We start from the raw sequence: 18,350 nt of genomic DNA on the forward strand, positions 1-18,350 counted from the left end.
TACATTGGATTTGTACACAAAATGTTTTTGAGCAATTTTTGGGTCGACCAATTTTTCTCGAAGGGGCGTGGCTTCAAAACGGTATGCCTGGGAGCGACAAATTTGGTCTCAAAAGTTGTGCGATACTTAAAAGAAAAAAGCCATAAAATGTCACAGCAAGAGCATCACGCGTTGCGGAATAAGCACGTGAAACATCGAGGGGGGGCCAAATGCCCTCCCTGGTGGGAATAGGGTTAAGTCATTATCTAAAGGAAAGAATGACTTATTCTAATACAGACAATTAGACCATAGGATATGTGACAGTATTTTGCATCAACCAATTTCGATTTTTAATCTGTAATATCAGTATGATTCCTTATGTATCTCTTTCATTTAATGAGCTATGTCTGAAATTGTAAGTTTGGATGAGATCCAACTGTCGAGTACTATCTGTCCACATGAACCATATAAAGTGGATTTCCAGCATCATGTAATTCTTTCTAAAAAGTTATTGTATGATGTGAGATTTATGCATATATCCATGTCAATGTACATGTAAAATCATGCTGTTTAAAAGAACAGTTCAAGGATTAAAAACTTGCTATGCATTTTTTTATGCCAAAGAGGCTATCGTACAATGACAAAATCACCTCTGTCATTCATAATATATGTGGAGACATCTTCCATCAAAAAGGTATTTTAAATGCCAGAAATATGGCTACCTTTGTCCATTTGTTTATTGTTGATAATCATGATGTGATTATAAATGTAATCAACAGTTTATCCCTCATTGGTTGGATAGAATGCGTTCTGCCACTTAAAAAATATAAATGCTTGTTTTTGTTTCTGTTTATACTATGTGTTTCTGTTTCTGTTTTTGTTTTGATTTGTTGTATGCCTTCTATTGGCTTAAACTCAAATTTCTTTGTCATTTTCGGTTCTAAAAGATTACTTGTGCCATAACTGTATTTATTTATCACAGCAATTATCTACACAGTTGGTATATACCTCCCAGTATACATTGTTTTGTTTTGTAATGAACTTTTATTGACTGTTTCTATAATTATTGTTAGCACGATAGATGAACTTTTGTCTTACTGTATGGATTATGGGAACAATTGCTACACATTTGGTACATATACTTTTGTAGAACGATATATCTTTATTTCGTTTTGGCTCTTGTATTGGCTGTTATCTTAACCTGAAATATTATCATTCTCAGTTCTGAAAGATGACTTTCTGAACTGCTTTACTGTGTTGATAACGGCAACAAACCATACACAATTGATATGAGATAACTGTGGGTGTTACTGTTGTATTCTTTATAAATATTTAGAAGTATATGTTTTAAGCTTTTAAAGCATCACCTTGTCCACAATATTCCAGAGTGCATATAAATTCTTTACCTGGCATGGATGCCTTTTGCTCCTCAGCGGTCAGTGTGTGAAAAGAGCTTCCTCTCTAGTAGCATTCAGCTCTTAACAAGGGGCAAAGGATACTGTCTTTCAGTACATCATCTTCCAGATTCCTGGCTGTAAGTGCAGTTTACGGCAGGGGTATGCACTGTAGAGGTCCGAGTGTACAAGTATTAGATGTATGTAGACTGTATTACAAATTATAATCTCATGAACTTTTGATTTAATCCACATCTATTTTAATTTTCAGTAACATTCTTGAGAAACTCCTTTTCCTTTGACACAACATTTGCTTTAATTGCATCTGAGTGATTAAAGATTATTAGACCAAATAATCATTCATGCCTTAAAAGTGTTATTCTCACCTGTGATACTTATCTGTGTTCTATGTGCATGCTTTCTCTCATGTTACCAACAATATCAGGTGTAGAATTATTATTACGACAGCAGTTCTGTATGCAATACATTGCAAACTGTTTAAAAGGTACAATTCTGTTGGATTCTCACAATATTTAAAAAAAAAAAGTGAGGTACATATACTAAGAAAGAGTATAAATGACTGATTAGAAAAGATATTAGAAAAAAAAACATGTAACAATCATTGCGATTTGCAGTGGCTTATTAACCATTATTTCATGTAATACTATGACAATTGCTGATAAAGCAGTCGAGCTTTTACAGTACTTCTTTTTTCTTTTTTCCTCACTAGGATAATAATTCTTTTCATGCAAATGCCAGGAAATAATCCACCACACCTTAGTTGTTGACCCCAAGCAAGTCAAATGCCACCAAAACTAGATAATCTGCTAAACATCACAAGACTTCCTCTTGCGCAAAACTGAAGTAAAGAAACAAAAGTCGTAGAGTTCTAAGCCAATGTTCTTTCCTATTTTGCTGAAGCAGTTGACTGGTATTTTTTTATTAAAACACAAATTATGTGGTAGAATACAAATTAAAATGTATCATGTATTTGTAACAAAAATAAAGAAAAAATACCAGCATGACGCGCACGTATTCAAGAAGTTCAAGTAACCTTTATTTACACCTGAAATATCACACAAACGATTTGTAATCCTGATAAAACAGTCCATGTAGAATCCTCAAATACAACTGAGAGTTCCTCCAACCTTCAAGGGTACCAGAACTTGTACATAATGAGACCATGATTTATATCAGGCCCACAATTAAGTATCGATACCTCTACAAACAGTAATTGTGTGGATATAGTCTGTCAAATTAACATTTCAACCCTTCATGAGAAGGACTTAACCAAAGTCACCGTCCAATGATGACTACTGTAAAAGTGGAAATTTTCGCGGTGTTGAAATTTTCGCGTATTTCGCGCAACCAGCAACTAGCGCGAAAATAAAATCATGTGAATATTTCTGCTTGCCATATGTTCCTGTGCATGATGTCTTGATTCCGTGGAATTAAAAACACGCGAAACTCTTTTTACCCGGCCAAGCGCGAAAAATTAGTCTCGCCAAAATATCCACTTTTACAGTACATGGTCCTTCCTTTCTCAATTTTCAAACTTTCGAGTGAACCAGATTTCTGTCACAGATTTCAAATGGGCCAACATACAACCTTGTATTCCCAAGTTTTGGACAATAAATCATATTTCAAATCTATTTTTTCCCCCTGTAAAATCAATGTTGTAATGCAAGAGAGAATTGGTACTCTGAAAATGGCAAATAAAAAATTGGCAAATTGAAACATTGGCAAAAAATTAAACAAAAAATGCCTAAGTACAATTATTTGCATCAACAACACAAGAATTTTAATATACTGAAAGTGTAAGGCAAGAAATTCATTCATGTATTTCTCAGAGACTTTTAAAACCCATTTTCTCATCAAAATGGCAACTTCCGAATCCATGTTATACATTGCCTGGTTATAATGGGACTAAATCTTGGTTTATACAGAACCATCGATACATCTTTTCTACTATCACATTGCAGTGCCATAATGAAATTTGTTATAGACATAAACTTTTAACAATTTCAGTAAGAAATTAAACATACATTTCTACAATCATACTTCCACTCTAAAGTTTGGTAGCAATTATGGAGGTTCTGCCAGGTTAGAGAGCTAAAGGTGGGTTAACATCACTTTTTCTACTGATTTTTAAAGCTTTGTACCTTGCAATACGAATGATTACAGCCATCAAAATTGTACTGTATATTGAAAAATGCAAATTTGGATGTATCATCAACAATTAGGGGCTGAGCTTTCAGCTCTCTTTTAACCACGAGCCATACAACGGCCCTATTAAGAGCTTCCATTTTGCATTCAACTGATTTAATTGCACACTTCCCTATGCTGTTACGATCACTAATACACATTCCTAAATATATCAAGTGAATTCCTTGGTGACACACGACCCAGTAAAGTGGAACACAACAATAGCAACAAAATATGTTAAAGGCTTGCCACAATCAAAAAGGGTGAATACCCTGATCAAGAGGTCACTCCCACTTTCAGCATACTGTACACTGAATAAGATGACTATGAATGAAGATACTGCAGAACATTTACGTGATTTAATTTCATAAATTGTTGAACTTTGCAGACTAAATTGTACAAGGATGTTCAAATAACAAAACACTCAGCAGTCAACAGGTTTGGAGAGTTTAGCTGTCACTATCACAAGATTTGTGAACAAATGTCTCCATGCAAATGAACTGTTCACTGAATGGTTCATTCAAACAATGTTATCTGGGAAATACCGAGTATGACAAATCCAGTTATTGACAGATTTTTACCACTTTTTGAAGCATTGTGCATTCATTTTCAGCCCTACTTTGGTTGTTGATTCTTTAATAGCTTCATATTTATACAATATCAGTGACTCCGGTAGTATGTAAGACCATGCAGGTAAAGATTTTTCAAACTGGAAAAATTGCTAAATATTGCCTTTAACCTTTTGCTGTGCTTCACCATTCACTGATGGATACACTGCTATGCGTTTGCCAATTTGGGCAGATTTCTGCAAACTAACTCAATGACCTGTCGCAGGGATTTTTTTTTTTTTTAAGTGGCCATATACAGCAGGTGGCTGTTATACACAGGTGGCCCTATAAGGGAGGTTTGAATGTATACTGCTACTGAATACTCCAATTGTGACATTTGGTGGCTGGTGTTGTGGTACGCTGTATACCAATTGGAAAGAGACCATCCCCCTCAAGCAGTGAATTTTTGCAATGTCCATCTTTTTTTTCTTTTTTTTTTTCAAAATTGCCTCATATGAAATGAAAAGATATCATGAGGTAGGAATTTGTGCTTCATGGCATAAACAAGTAAATAGTACACAGAATTAAGATAACACACGATCATCAGAAACCTCATCTCTTAATATCATTTAACTATTTTAAGCGGGGTGGGGGAGGGAAGAAGTTTTGAAAGTATAATGAAAGAATGAGTTGGCATACATATCAATAAATATGTACCCTTCCCCCCCCCCCCCCCCCCCCCCCCATACACACATACACATATATTGTCACTGGGGTGACAAGACCTCGTATCTACAAAATGTCAAATGTTCATGAGAGCAAAAAAACATGGCAGCCAAAGCACTATATCAAATGGGATACTGTAAAACATGATATATTCGCGGCATGAATTTTTCGCGAATTGGAGCCGACAGCCTTTTTCATGGCATGAAATTTTCGCGAAGTGCCACTGGCGTTCAATGCATATAATGTAAACATGGACTTTCGCGTGCATTTTAATTTCGCGAATCTTGGCGCTCCCGAATTTCGCGAAATTAAAGTGCACGCGAAAATTCCTTGTTTTACAGTAGCCTTTCCTTTGACATGCCATGGTGGCTTCATTTTTGAGGTTGACAGCTAGGATTTGGACAGGACATCACTTAACTGATTATCTGACCATTAGTCAAAAAAGTCATTTTCACCAAAATCTGAGTTACAAGGGCTTGTCACCCCAGCGACAATATGCCCCTTGGGCAGCCATGGTAATGTTACAAGCTACTTTTCACAGGTCATGAGAATGATGCTTTTCAGACGGCTGAGGAAACATTCCCAAGTCTCCTCTCAAGCTTTGACTTATATCTTTGGTTTCACACCTCGCTGTCATTTTAAAATGAATCAAATGTATGCCACACCGTGGAGAGATACTGATGAATGACAGTTTGGGGGGTAAATCATGGCACACTAACCTATCAGGGCCCTGTTTTATCAAAAGATATAATAGATTATAAGTTTCCTTACCACACACGCTACCATAGACTTACCATGGAAATCAACTATATAATCAGTTATAACTCTTCATAAAACAGGGCCCAGACAGACACTCCACCGTCAAAAGTTTCAATTCAAGATATCTTACGGCTGAGCTTAAACCATACTTTAACAAAGAAGGAGAGGGAGAAATGAATCTCATTCTTTCCTTGCCCTTCATTATTACAAGTCGGTATTACGTGTGAATTCAAGGTACAACAAGGCTAAGATTACAGTGGTGTATTTCCAAGAAAAAAAGACAGAGGTAAAGGACCTTACTCTATGCTTACCCTTGTGAATCTGCCATTACATGGCCTTGGATGGTATGAAAGCAGTGGTTCTGTTATTGTTCCTTTAAGTTTGAGTCTGTCTGGAGTACGACTTGTGCAAACAAATGACTATAGCTAGGCACAACATCTACAGAGGTACAAAGAAATGCCTCCTCCTTCTGAGGTCAAGACGGTTGTCATGAAGTGAAATAGACAAAATGGCCCTCTCCCTCCCCATCACAATCCCTCCAACCCCACCCCCCTCCCCATAAAAGCCTTTTTCTTGCCGACTAGCCTACATCAAATGGCACAGACACTAAGGACACATTACAAAGTCCCTATGCTTTCCATGCACTGTACTTGCAAAATCCTCTTGAAAAGCTAATCTTACATTTTTTTTCCTGAGAAAATCATGTTACTACAGTTATCGTACTTTCCACTTGTGGTTTTCTTTCTGACTCTGCTAGCTAATATAACACACAGAGTTTCCCTCTATAGATTAAATCTTTGGGTTTAACTGCTCTTACTTCCAATACTGCATACTCTACATTTGGGTTACATTTTTTCCTTTGATTTTTCTTTGGAAATTACCACCCACAGCTGTATAATCTAAATAACCCATTACTGAGGGGAGGCAGATATTCCGTTTATTAACTCTGCAGAGCGTATTGTTCGTAATATGAAAGTGGTTAAGAAGTAGATGTCATAATGCTAGTAATGACTTACATTACAATATGAAGCCATGTATATATCTTCTGTACTCAGTATGTCATGGACATCCATGTTGTCATAAATATTAAAAGATTGGAACATGAAAGTTGAAAGCATTAGATATAACTTTTTTTCTTCCCTTTACAATATGTACATGTATATGGAAGTTTCCATCTGAGAAAAGACCTCATGGGATATAAATATAAATTAACATGACAGATTTCTCGTTTAGATGATAGATTAACCAAGAGTTAGCATTCCTGAAGTCTTACAAGAAGTCCCAACATTATGTATACAGTCTGCTCTTCAAAGTAGTCATTGAAAAGAAATCTTGACTTTTGGCTTTCCTAACAAATTTTGATCTCCTCATAACTGTTAAAATAAGCCTACATATAAGGTCGTCTTGATAAAACTTGCTCATTTAAGATTGACTGCTCTAAACTTAAAAAACGGCTGGTGCAAAGCACCTCATCAATGAAGTGTCTCTTAGAATACCAGTCGGCTTGAGGAGAGACCAAGACCTCCTCCTCCCCCTCCTCCGCCTAGACCACATCCTCCTGGCGGGTCATTCTTGTCGTCAAAGTTGCGAGGGAAGAAGGGTGTGGCAGCCGAGGCGGGGCGTTGGTTCCGCAGGGCACTGCGGGTTTCCAGCTCCCTCTCCTGTAGACAGAAGAATAAATGGAAATAAACTTTACACACTACAAGTATTTTGGACGCGATAATATCACATTTCTCTTCATGCATTATACACTTAATCACTCAACATCTTCTCAGATTTCTTCTTTCATCACATTGTGTTTTTTTTTCTTCCTACTGGCACATATAACACACAGTAATGCAGGACTATGAGGAACAGAACATATCGGTTAACCCGTTGGAGACTAGTCCCGAGTATTATCTTGGGCAGGGGTCTATGGGAAATGTGTGTTGTAGCAAAATCAGACTGTCCTCAATGGGTTAAGATTACAGCAATCATACTCAACTTGTTTGATGTTTTAGTCCTCAAGTTTGATTTTAAGAAAACAAAACAACAACAAAAAACTAACATGTTACAGAACATTTGACAAAAGTGCATTCCTTTTATAATATAATATTGCTCGAAAAACACAAGAGCACGAGGAAAATAATATTAACAAGGTTGGAAACCACTTAATGAAAGATCACTACATCAAAAGGGCTACAAATGCATGCATGAAATCACCTGAATGTACATAGAGTTGTCCTTGTTGACGGCCTCTTGGAGATCTCTCCTCAATTTCTTCTCTCTAAGCGACCTGGAGATGGATGATGAAGGCACACCCCTTAGGGCTGCTGCCAAGCTACAGTCCTCCTCCTCCTCCCAGTCTCCTTTGCACTTCCTGTAGAACAGGACGTACGGCGTGTCACGCGGGAACCGCTGGGTGACGTTTCCGAAGGACTCAAACTTTGATGCTGTCACACGACTGTCGTTGAAGAGATACCACTTGTTGGGGAGGGTGTCCTCCTCTTCTCTTTTCTTCCTCTCCTCATCACCACCATCTTCATCAGATTTCCTTCTCGACTGCATCCTACGCCTCCACAGCTGCACGTGTTCATCCACGTCATCACACGCATAACAGTAGTAATGACCGCTTTCCGAAGACATCCCAGAATGCACGATCACCGCACTGAGCATGTAAGGAATCGTCCTGGCACGTTCTCTTTCAGTTGAGCAATGGGCTGTGCCCACACTGTTTTGCCGTGTCCTCTTAGTGCAGGGCCCACCATGACTTCCATCTGCACTGCACTCACTCTCACTGTCGGCCACTTCCAGGTGTAGCATCTGGGGATACCTCACATCCTCCAGGATTTTGCACCTCCTGTGGAGCTTGACGTCATAGGAGAATCGCAGGAGCGTCACAATCAAGATTTCCGGAGCGGCAGTGATCTCCAGGGATTTTTCTGCGTCCTGCAGACTCTGGCACTTGTTGCAGTGATACCTGTTCTCCTTCACGAGGCGCTCTGGGGTGAGGTAATGCTTTAGCAAGTCCTCCAGGCAAGTCCTGGAAGTGCTCCTGTTTGCACTGGATCCTGGCACACTGAAAGATTCCGCACTAACTGCCTCGGCACTACTCTCCATGTTTGGACCTACTGTTGAAACCAACGAACCCGCCCCAACGACACTCCTTGTGTCCTGGGGAAGATCTACCGTGGCATACTCTGACTTGTCTGACCTACGCTCCTCTGCGGGGGTATCACAGTGGCCACCCAAGAGGTTCTCCCTCCCCTCCATCCCAGGAAAGGCCAAGGGTAGGTCAAAAAAGGTCTCTGTCCTCGTTGATACAATCCCACAATTCAGGCAACGGATATGGGTGGCTGACTTTCCACCAAAGTACCTTTCCACAATACTTTTCCTAACTTCTGCCGACAATTTGCTCTTGGCATGAGCTGACGTCCATTTTTTGTCTCCAACAAACAATTGACTACTTGTTGGTTGGCTAGTTTCACCACTGAGATTCCTGCTGCAGGAGGCCATGTCCACAAGAGCTGGAATAGACATGACTTCATCGCTTGGTTGACAGACAGGCCGGTTGGAGTCTGACGTCTGTTGCGACGGATGGGACGATGCTACTGGCACGCACTGAGATGACATTGGTGGTGATGATGACGATGATTCATCGGGGCTTGTACCGGACTCTGCCTCCATCTTATCATCTCCTCTCTCTGTGTCATCCTATACACACATAAACACACAGAAGGCAAAAATGACTCATGTTAGAGTAGTGCTTGCTCTGTCACTTGGCACTGAGATCAATGTTTGCCTCATGTAATCTCGCAAATACTGAAGCATTTACTGTAAAAGAAGAAATTTTCGCGGTGTTCAAATTTTCGCCCATTTCGCGCAACCAGAAACTAGCGCGAAAATAAAAGCACGCGAATATTTTTGCTTGCCATATGTGCCTGTGCGTGATGTCTTGATTCCGCGGAATTAAAAACACGCAAAACTCTTCCGACCCGGCCAAGCGCGAAAAATTAGTCATGCGAAAATATCCACTTTTACAGTACTCTAGTGATAAAACACGGGACAAGCTGGCTGGAAATCTAAAATCTGCCTTAAGTAAAATTCACAATAAGGGAAGGTTGGCATACTCATGCTATCTCTTATCCATCAGCTACAATGACAAACAGGGAAATTATCAACAATGAATCTGATACCAGACTGCACACAGACAAATTTCTTTTAGAATAGAACATAAAGACAAGACAGCTGGAAAACTAAAATCTGCCATGATTAGAATTCACAATCGGGCAAAGTTGGCGTACTCATGCAATCTCTTATCTATCAGTTACAATGACAAAAAGAGAAATTATCAACAACAAATTTGACACCAGACTGCACACAGACAAATTTCTCACCATCTCCTGAGAAGATTCCACGGGCGTCGATGAGGTGGACGATGACGGTGATGACAAGGATGTCGAGAGCGACGCTGCCGCCTTCTTCATCATCTTCCTCCACCCTTTCTCCTCTTCATCCAGCCTGTCGAGGAGGTACTTGAGAAACTCTGAGCAGTCCTGCTGGGAGCCAGGGGAAAACCACGGTGGTCTGGAGGCTTGTAGGAAGTCCTTCGGTGCATACGCTGCCCTCTGGTGGCAAGAAAAAAGTTCATGCAGGCGACTCCTGTTATAACAAAGTCCTTGGGACTGGCTGTTTTCTTTTGTTATATCAAAATATCGTTATAACCAAGCAATAAAGTATATAAAGATATACAGATCAAAATTTTGGGACCTGAATTTGTACCTCATTGTAGCAGGGATTTCATTTTAATCATGGTCCTCATAACCTGTTGAGGATGGGCTGATACTGCTACAACATGCATTTCCCATAGACACCTGCCCGAGTATACTCGGGACTCGTCTTCGACGGGATAACAAAAGTATGCTGTAGTAGACTCCTGTTCAAACCCGTGAGGATTTGAGCTACCATTTTCAAGATCTTCGTGGTAGTCTCCCATTCCATCAAATTCTGTCTTTACACATTTGCAATATTACATTTGATTCATGTAACATTTTGCACATTACTCTTATATTATTTAATCTTTCAATGACTTGATTCAATAAAAATAAACTGAAACTGGACAAAAATGAACACTCTAGCTAGGTCTTTTCTTTTCACAAAAATTCATTAACTCAGCTTTAAAAGGCCACAGGTCATATCCCACTGCATGACATGAACATTAATTGAAATACATGGTGAATATGAAAAATATGTGCATTTCATGTTTACCTGAGTGTGGGTCAAGAAAGCAAAGGTCAGTTGAATATTGTACATGATGCTCTGTCTGTTGATCAGCGGATAGGACAGGATGTCGTCATGGAAACTGTGAAATAAGCAAAATTACAGTAACGTAACATACAACCTTCTGATACAATTACTGTCTTTTGCCACAATGCAATAAATGGTGGAGACAAACATTAGGACTTTACATACATATTGACTTGGCTATGATAATACAGACATCTGTGCACTACTGATGTGTACACTTCCAGATTACTCAATACTATATTTCAATTTTGTGTATTTGTTTACAACAGAGTAAATCAGCTTTCTGCAGAGTGACTCTTGAGTGTGAAGTTAGTTTGCATTAACATTCACATCTACCTAGACCCACGCTACATTTCAAGTCCCTTGCATCAACCAGGCATCAAGCTTACATGATAATACAGCCTTCACCTCTTTCCACTGCACAGCTTCCATACAAGATGTAAGAGACAGCCATAATCAAAATCATAGGTTCACTCTTAATTAAGTGCCAACTTAATAAAAAGAAAAAGAAAATAATTCTCAGCAGCTCAGGGTATATACATACACTAAATGGAAGTGCTGAGAACTACATATGTTGGCTTTTACTCAAAGTTTTGCAGTAGTGAAGATTGGAATATGGCATGATAAAGGTCAAAGGCCAAGTGTCATGAGCAGGGCTCGCAAAGCAGTGACACTGCCAAGCAGTGTCAGAAACTGACCGCCACACAGTCTCAACGTCCATACCCACCCGGAGGTCATGAAGAGAGCCTGCAGGACGCTGTTCATGTAACAGGTGTTTCCCAGGTTGACCAGACCCGTCTTGCCCGTGTCTGAGCGAGGTGCAAACTTGGACGAGATGTTGGCCGACAGTCCTCCACCGTGGAGGGTCCAGGCGCCCTCCTTCAGACGCCGCATCATCGCCTCCTCGCTGGGCCGCGGAAACTCCTGAATGGGACACCCGAGGATGAAATAACATAGATGAAATTTTAATTAATGTTTTATTAGTGCAACATGTTCCACAAGAGAATCCCTTCAAAAAATCACTGATCCTGTAATAACATTTAATTTCATACATTCTCAGACTGAACAGACCAACAAATACAGGAAGAAATCACACAAACAAAAACATATCCACTCATAAATCAATGTACAGATGTGAATGTGGGACTTGAAAGTATGTTCACTTTTTTTTTCTTTAAAGGGTGCTGCAAAGAATACCAAGATGGTAAAATTTTGTCCACCTTGTTTAAATGACTCATGCAGCAAAGTGTCAACACCACATTAAATTTTACTCTGATTGAACATTACTGTAATAGTGAAAACTCTTAGGTCATTTTCTGTGCTAAGCCACTTTTAGTAAACTTCACTTCTAAATAGCTTCAGAAATGAGAGTATTTTCATACATTATTTGATGTATCAAATAACTTCAACTAAACAGTTTTGAGATTCTACAACTTCACTGGTTGACACAAAGCAGTCCAGCTTGTTACAAATCGCGTACAGAAATTACAGCAGAAAAGGCAATATGACATCAATGTACAAGTCTCACATGGACTTGACAATAAATCATAAGTTTCTTTTTAAAATGTTGATGAAATTAAACAAGAGACCCGGGGGTCTCGCGCTCACCTGAGTATCGCAAGTTTACCTTCCATGCATTCTTGCAGACTCTTACCTGAGAACATTAGAAACTTGTGGTGGGAGCAGCTTTGAGAGCTGGCGTCCATTTGCATATTCCATCACACTGGTAAAAATACCTGCCAAGTACACTGTACTTTATTGAATGTTGGATTATGCAGTTTGGAAAAAAAAAACAAGACTTAAAGCCCTATCACTTTTGATTCTAGAGAAGAATATTATTGAATATTCCCTAATTTAGGAAGTTTGGACCCCCTGGGGCGCCCAAGGAAAGCATGGTGCCCATTCAAACACTTTGAGATCCTATCCCCATAGGAACGCTACTTGCCAAGTTTGGTGAATATCCATTATGTTGTTTTCAGCAAGATGAAAATTTAGGTTCCCCCCTCCCCCCCAAGTCGGGGGGGGGGGGGGGGGGAAGCCCTGGATCTGCAATGAACAAACTTGGAACTACAGTCATCAATACTGTACAAACTCAAAGTAACTTTGCTTTATCACTTCTGGTTCTAGAAAAGAATTGTAAATATTCCTTAATGTGGGGGGGGGGGGTGGAATTAGGCCCCCTCGGGTCCCCCTAGGGGAGCATGGTGCCCTGTTGAACAAATTGAGATATTAACCCCCTGGCATGCTACCTGTCAAGTTCAGTGAATATTCATCAAGGGGTTTTCAACGATGATGAACATGTACAATTTACATCACCATTTGGACCCATCCCATCCCACTCCCTTGGGTCCCAAGGGGGGGGGGGGGGGGGGCACCCCTGAATCTGCCATGAACAAACTTGAAACAACAGTCATCAACATACTGACTCACTGTATTAACTTAGCTCAATCACTTCTGGTTCTAGAGAAAATCTTTACAGATTCCTTACTGGGGGTGGGTTGGGCCCCCTGGGGGCCCCCAGGTGGGGCATGGTGCCCATTTGAAGGAATTGAGATTCTATCTCCCTAGGGATGCTACCTGCCAAGTTTGGTGAAAATTCATTGTGGGGTTTTCAAGAAAAATATGAAAATTTACAATTTAGGCCCCAAGTTAGGCCCCCTGGGGCCACCCAGGTGGGGCATGGTGCCCATGTGATGGGAATGAGATTCTGTCCCCCTAGGGATGCCACCTGCCAAGTTTGGTGAAAATTCATCATGGCATTTTCAAGAAAAGGATGAATATGTACAATTTGGGCCCCATTAGGACCCCTTCCCATCCCCCTCCCCCTTGGTCCCAAGGGGGGCACCCCTGATTCCGCCATGAACAAACTTGAAACTACAGTCATCAATGTACTAACTCATAGTATTAACTTAGCTCTATCACTTCTGGTTCTAGAGAAGATTTTTCAAGATTCCTTAATTTTGGGGGGTTTGGGCCCCTCTGGGGGCCCCCAACGTGGGGTATGGTGCCCACTTGAACAAATTGAGATCCTATCCCCCTAGGGATGCTACCTGCCAATTTTGGTGAAAATCGGTCAGGGGTTCTCAAGAAGAAGATGAAAATGTAAAAAGTTTACGCACGACGCACGCGCACGGACGACGCATGCCGGACGCCGGATGAAGAGCGATCGCAATAGCTCACTTGAGCCTTTGGCTCAGGTGAGCTAAAAAAGGAATAAATTGTATCCATTACATCCATTATTGTGGAGGATCAAAAAACTTAGCAAGGGTAACTTTTAAGTGGAAAAGGGTTGTACTTGATTACATGTCAAAAAACAAAACAAAACATGAATTTCATTATATTTTTAGAATTGTATGAGTTTCTTGCAAGTCCATGCCTGCTTCAAAATGAGTCAACAAGTAAACTACAATTTGTTTAGCTTCATTCAATCATGGAGGTCAACGTAGGTATTATATGGAAAGGCGTTTTTGTATAGATGCATTCCAGAAGAATGCATGAAGATGTGCATGTTCATCTTGTATTCACTTCAAGGCACAACGACATGGGATCATGAAAAACTGCCTGTCATCCTCACCCTAAGGGCATCCAGGAGAGTGTCGTACAGGTCAGGGTAGCCAGCATGATGGTACATCAGGCAGTATGCCAGCTCGGCGACCTTTGACCTGCAGCTGTGACTGGAGGGACTGTCTTCCTGTTTTAGCCTCTCCATCAACTGTGGCACATGTAGAATGATCTGCAGAGAAATTCCAAGGCAGTGATTTAACACCAGTTTGTTGTAGAACATTGTAATATAGTCAATGTCATCATGTGACTTTGTCAATAATTAGTACCAATGCTTTGTTTTGCTTGCAAAACAAAAATGTGCTTACTAAATGCACACTTCAGTCTCTTGTTTTACTAAAAAGATACTTTTTTTTAAAACTCTATTCACCTCATGTATTCATACATGGACTCTATCAACAGTTACTACTTTCGAATTAATACTATTTCGTATTATCATATGTTTGTACGTATTTAGACTTATTTGCTCTGGGCTAAACTGTAGGAAATGACAAAAAATCTCATCCAAGTTTTGTATGAATTAAATGGTACTGAAAGAAAAGAAGAGGAGATCACATCAATTATTCATTTTCTTATTAATGATGTGGTTCAAATCAGTTTAACCCAATACATCTTATAGCGTGTGATTCCACACAAAAAGTACAAATGTAGCATTCAAAACTAGTGAGCAACGACTCAAATTGCTCCTTCAGGAGGTCTACTTAACATTCACCCCTGCATCTTTGAGGATGCACTATGTATGAAGATATGACTAACCTTGTGGAAAGCTTCCGGTGAGTGCTGGAAGCTGAGTAACATGTGAGACAGGATGCGGAAGGCACTCTCCCTCACCAGTGGCGTACACAGCCGTAGCAGCATCTACGTAGGACAGAATGAAACAATGCATATTCCAAATGGTGGTTGATTGTAACAATCAACTCGATACCTGACATATTTGAATGGCAAACAAAGAATCAGGTGTCATGTTTTCAAATAATTCCTTCACATCGGCTTTCTTTCTTTTCTTTTTTTTTTTTTTTGAGCTCTCACAATGAAATGATCAATCATCTAGGTATAACAAAATTTAAGCTCACAGAGTGTTAAATCTCATAAAGAGAGAATCACACATTCATCGTTGTTGTTACAACTGCAACTCCTTATCCAGGGTACCATACTTTAGATTCCCATCTAACAGTTTCATCTTATTTTGAGTGATCATACTTTATATAAAAAAAGCCTACGGAAGGACAAATCTACCTAGCACACATTTGGCAATGTATGATGAAGGTTGATATATTCTACACTGTAAAGTCACAAATGTTTGCAGCATGAAATTTTCATAAATTGGAGCCGATGGCCTTGTTTATGACATGACTTTTTTATGAATTTCCACTGGCTTTCAATGCATAGTGCAGACAAGAACTTTTGTGTGCATTTCATTTTCGCAAATCTTGCTAAAAATTTCGGTGTTGCGGTAACCTAGCCTAAACATAAAGATATTGGTTACACACTGATACATGGTAATATTTCATATCTAAATGTGTAGCTTGAAAAATATCAGCTATCAGTCACTAGAAAAAGTAAATACAAAGAGACAAATCCTAATTCAAACAAAATCCTACATGAAAAGTTGCTTTAACACTGACTTTATGGTCTAGAAATGACATGACAGGACAGAAAAGTTTTCTTAAAGTTGAAATCTAAACACTGGAAATGGGGACTAGATTTAACCAAACATCACCTTGATTCTCATTTGCCAGTTGAAATTCATTATCATTATGAAAATGAAAGAACAGAAACATCTTTTGTTTCATTCAAAATCTAAATTTACACATATTTAGAAGTGAGTGCTTAGAAGGATAACACACAAAGCAAATTTTATTTACCATTTCTACTGTCGACAGAGAAACATTGATGAGAATGGTAAATTTGTGAACTGCTGCCAAACTGGTCAGAAAGGTGATGATCCAGCGGTCAATGTTGACCACATTGGGCCACAATATCCAGTCAACCATTCTCTGCAATGCTACGGTCATCCTGGAGTCCGCGACCGAGGCGTCCGAGACCGCACTCTTGGTCACCGCCTCCACCAGGTTTATCGGGACGTGTTGCACGAGGGCACCAAGGGCTAGTGATGGGCTCTGAGCCTCGCTGTCGGCAACGGTAGAGATGATGTTGAAGACATGCTTGAGGGAAGGGATGATGGTGGCAGGGTTGGCTGACCAAATCACTCGCAGGAGGCCCCCGATGCTGGCCACCGCATCAACACAGGCCCTGAGCTCCGCCTCGGTCTCCGGGACCTCCAAGACACTGGTGTTGGTGATGAGGGTCTGGCAGAGAGTGGTCGTGAAGCCGTCCTCCGGGACGCAGTCAGGATGCGCCAGGAGCAACCGACAGATCTCGCCCTGGACGAGGATGTCTGGCAGCCCACGGCAGAGGCTGATCACCTGCATCCGGATGATTTTGGTGGCGCTGTCCCGCTTGAGTCGCAGCATACCCAAGCAGTCCCGGATGAACCTGACAAGGGAGAGGGGCTGGGTCACCGTCTCGCCCACAGTGGAGATCAAGAAGCGATGGCAGAAAAACTCCTCAAATGTTGCTGGGTTGTATTTGGCCCAGGCATTGAATACCTTCACAGAATTAAGAATAGACAGCAAAACAAGACAGAAATGATGATACATCATTTTGGATGGTGCAATCTTGATGATGAAAATGCAAGACTATGCTTTTATAACTTCATGAATTACACAAATTTGGGATTACAAAGAAAAAGCTCTACAGCTTCAAAAGCATCAGAGAATAAAGCTCCAACATCAACATACCAGTCTTGAATTATCCCATACACTGTACTTCCATAAATGATGAGTTGTGATGAAGATTTACTGCTTTGGTAATTCATTCATCTAAATACCACTAATCAATTAACCTCATCTTGGACGAAAACTTAACAACAATAACACATGACATAGATAACCAAAGCACTGGTTCACTGTGAATTTTACTCACATGGTTGAAATACCACCACAGTGTACACACATGTTTTAATTCCATATCTTGGGTGTGTTTGCACATCCATTTCTAATTCTTTTTTTTTTTTTTTCATGAAAGAGTTTTTAGAAAATCAATCACAGTAGGATTCCTGTTGGTGTAGTCTTTCGATAAATTAGGCAAATCCAATATACCTACTGTGGTGTAGCATATAATCAATATTAAGAGCATCACCTTTGCCCTACATAGGAACTTGTACTTTAAACAAAGATGCTTTTTGAAATGACAGTGTATAACATATAATAGCAACATTCATAGACTGCTTGCAAGCACTGAATAAACTAAGAGATTTTTTTTTTATTGTCACCTGAACTCCCATTTCATGGAGAAATCCATCTTCATTTGTAATCCACTGGGAGGAGAGCTGAAAAATTGGTGTTACTTCTTCCTTGCTCAGTGGTTTAGAGGCACACAACACCAACTTCTCAAAAAGTGCTCTTTTCATACCCTCTGGGTGGATGGAAGCTGCTACGCCCAACAAGATTTTGTCCATGGTTGCACTGCAGCAAAGATAGAGAATATGCATAATATCATGCCATTGCCTTAAAAAAAAAAAAAAAATATTGAGATTGCACAAAAGTCCCTGGACACATCTAGCGACAAAACAGCCTATGGTAAGGACTATTCTCTAGTTTACAAGATACAATGTGTGAGAGATGGCTCTATTGAGATCTGTTCTGTACATTTGGCATAATATCCTTTTGACCCGTTCCAGACTAAACATGCTAGTATATTACAACATAGACAGAAAGATCCGTCTGTCCGGAGGAGTCTTTTATATTTTTGACGTTATCGCTCTCCTCCGTAGACAGACGGAAGTTGGTAGTATACATCGCTGTGTGGAAGCTCTTAACCACTGTCTCTA

At 40.0% G+C, this 18,350-nt stretch overlaps 1 protein-coding gene across 1 annotated transcript; it reads right to left on the reverse strand.

The window, feature by feature from the left end:
* Nucleotides 1–6,977: 6,977 nt before the first annotated feature.
* Nucleotides 6,978–17,978, reverse strand: LOC139743986 (ubiquitin carboxyl-terminal hydrolase 38-like). The gene is made up of 9 exons (XM_071654452.1): nucleotides 17,793–17,978; nucleotides 16,324–17,067; nucleotides 15,215–15,316; nucleotides 14,472–14,630; nucleotides 11,625–11,821; nucleotides 10,859–10,952; nucleotides 9,988–10,218; nucleotides 7,814–9,304; nucleotides 6,978–7,272 (listed from the first exon to the last, which is right to left on the reverse strand). The coding sequence occupies exons 1-9, from the start codon at nucleotides 17,976–17,978 to the stop codon at nucleotides 7,099–7,101; spliced, it is 3,378 nt and encodes a 1,125-aa protein (XP_071510553.1). The 3' UTR covers nucleotides 6,978–7,098.
* Nucleotides 17,979–18,350: the final 372 nt, after the last annotated feature.

This window comes from Diadema antillarum, unplaced genomic scaffold, assembly GCF_040938485.1.
Source record: "Diadema antillarum isolate AM-2024a unplaced genomic scaffold, OU_Dant_1.0 seq00001126_RagTag, whole genome shotgun sequence".
Classification (NCBI taxonomy): Eukaryota; Metazoa; Echinodermata; class Echinoidea; order Diadematoida; family Diadematidae; genus Diadema; species Diadema antillarum.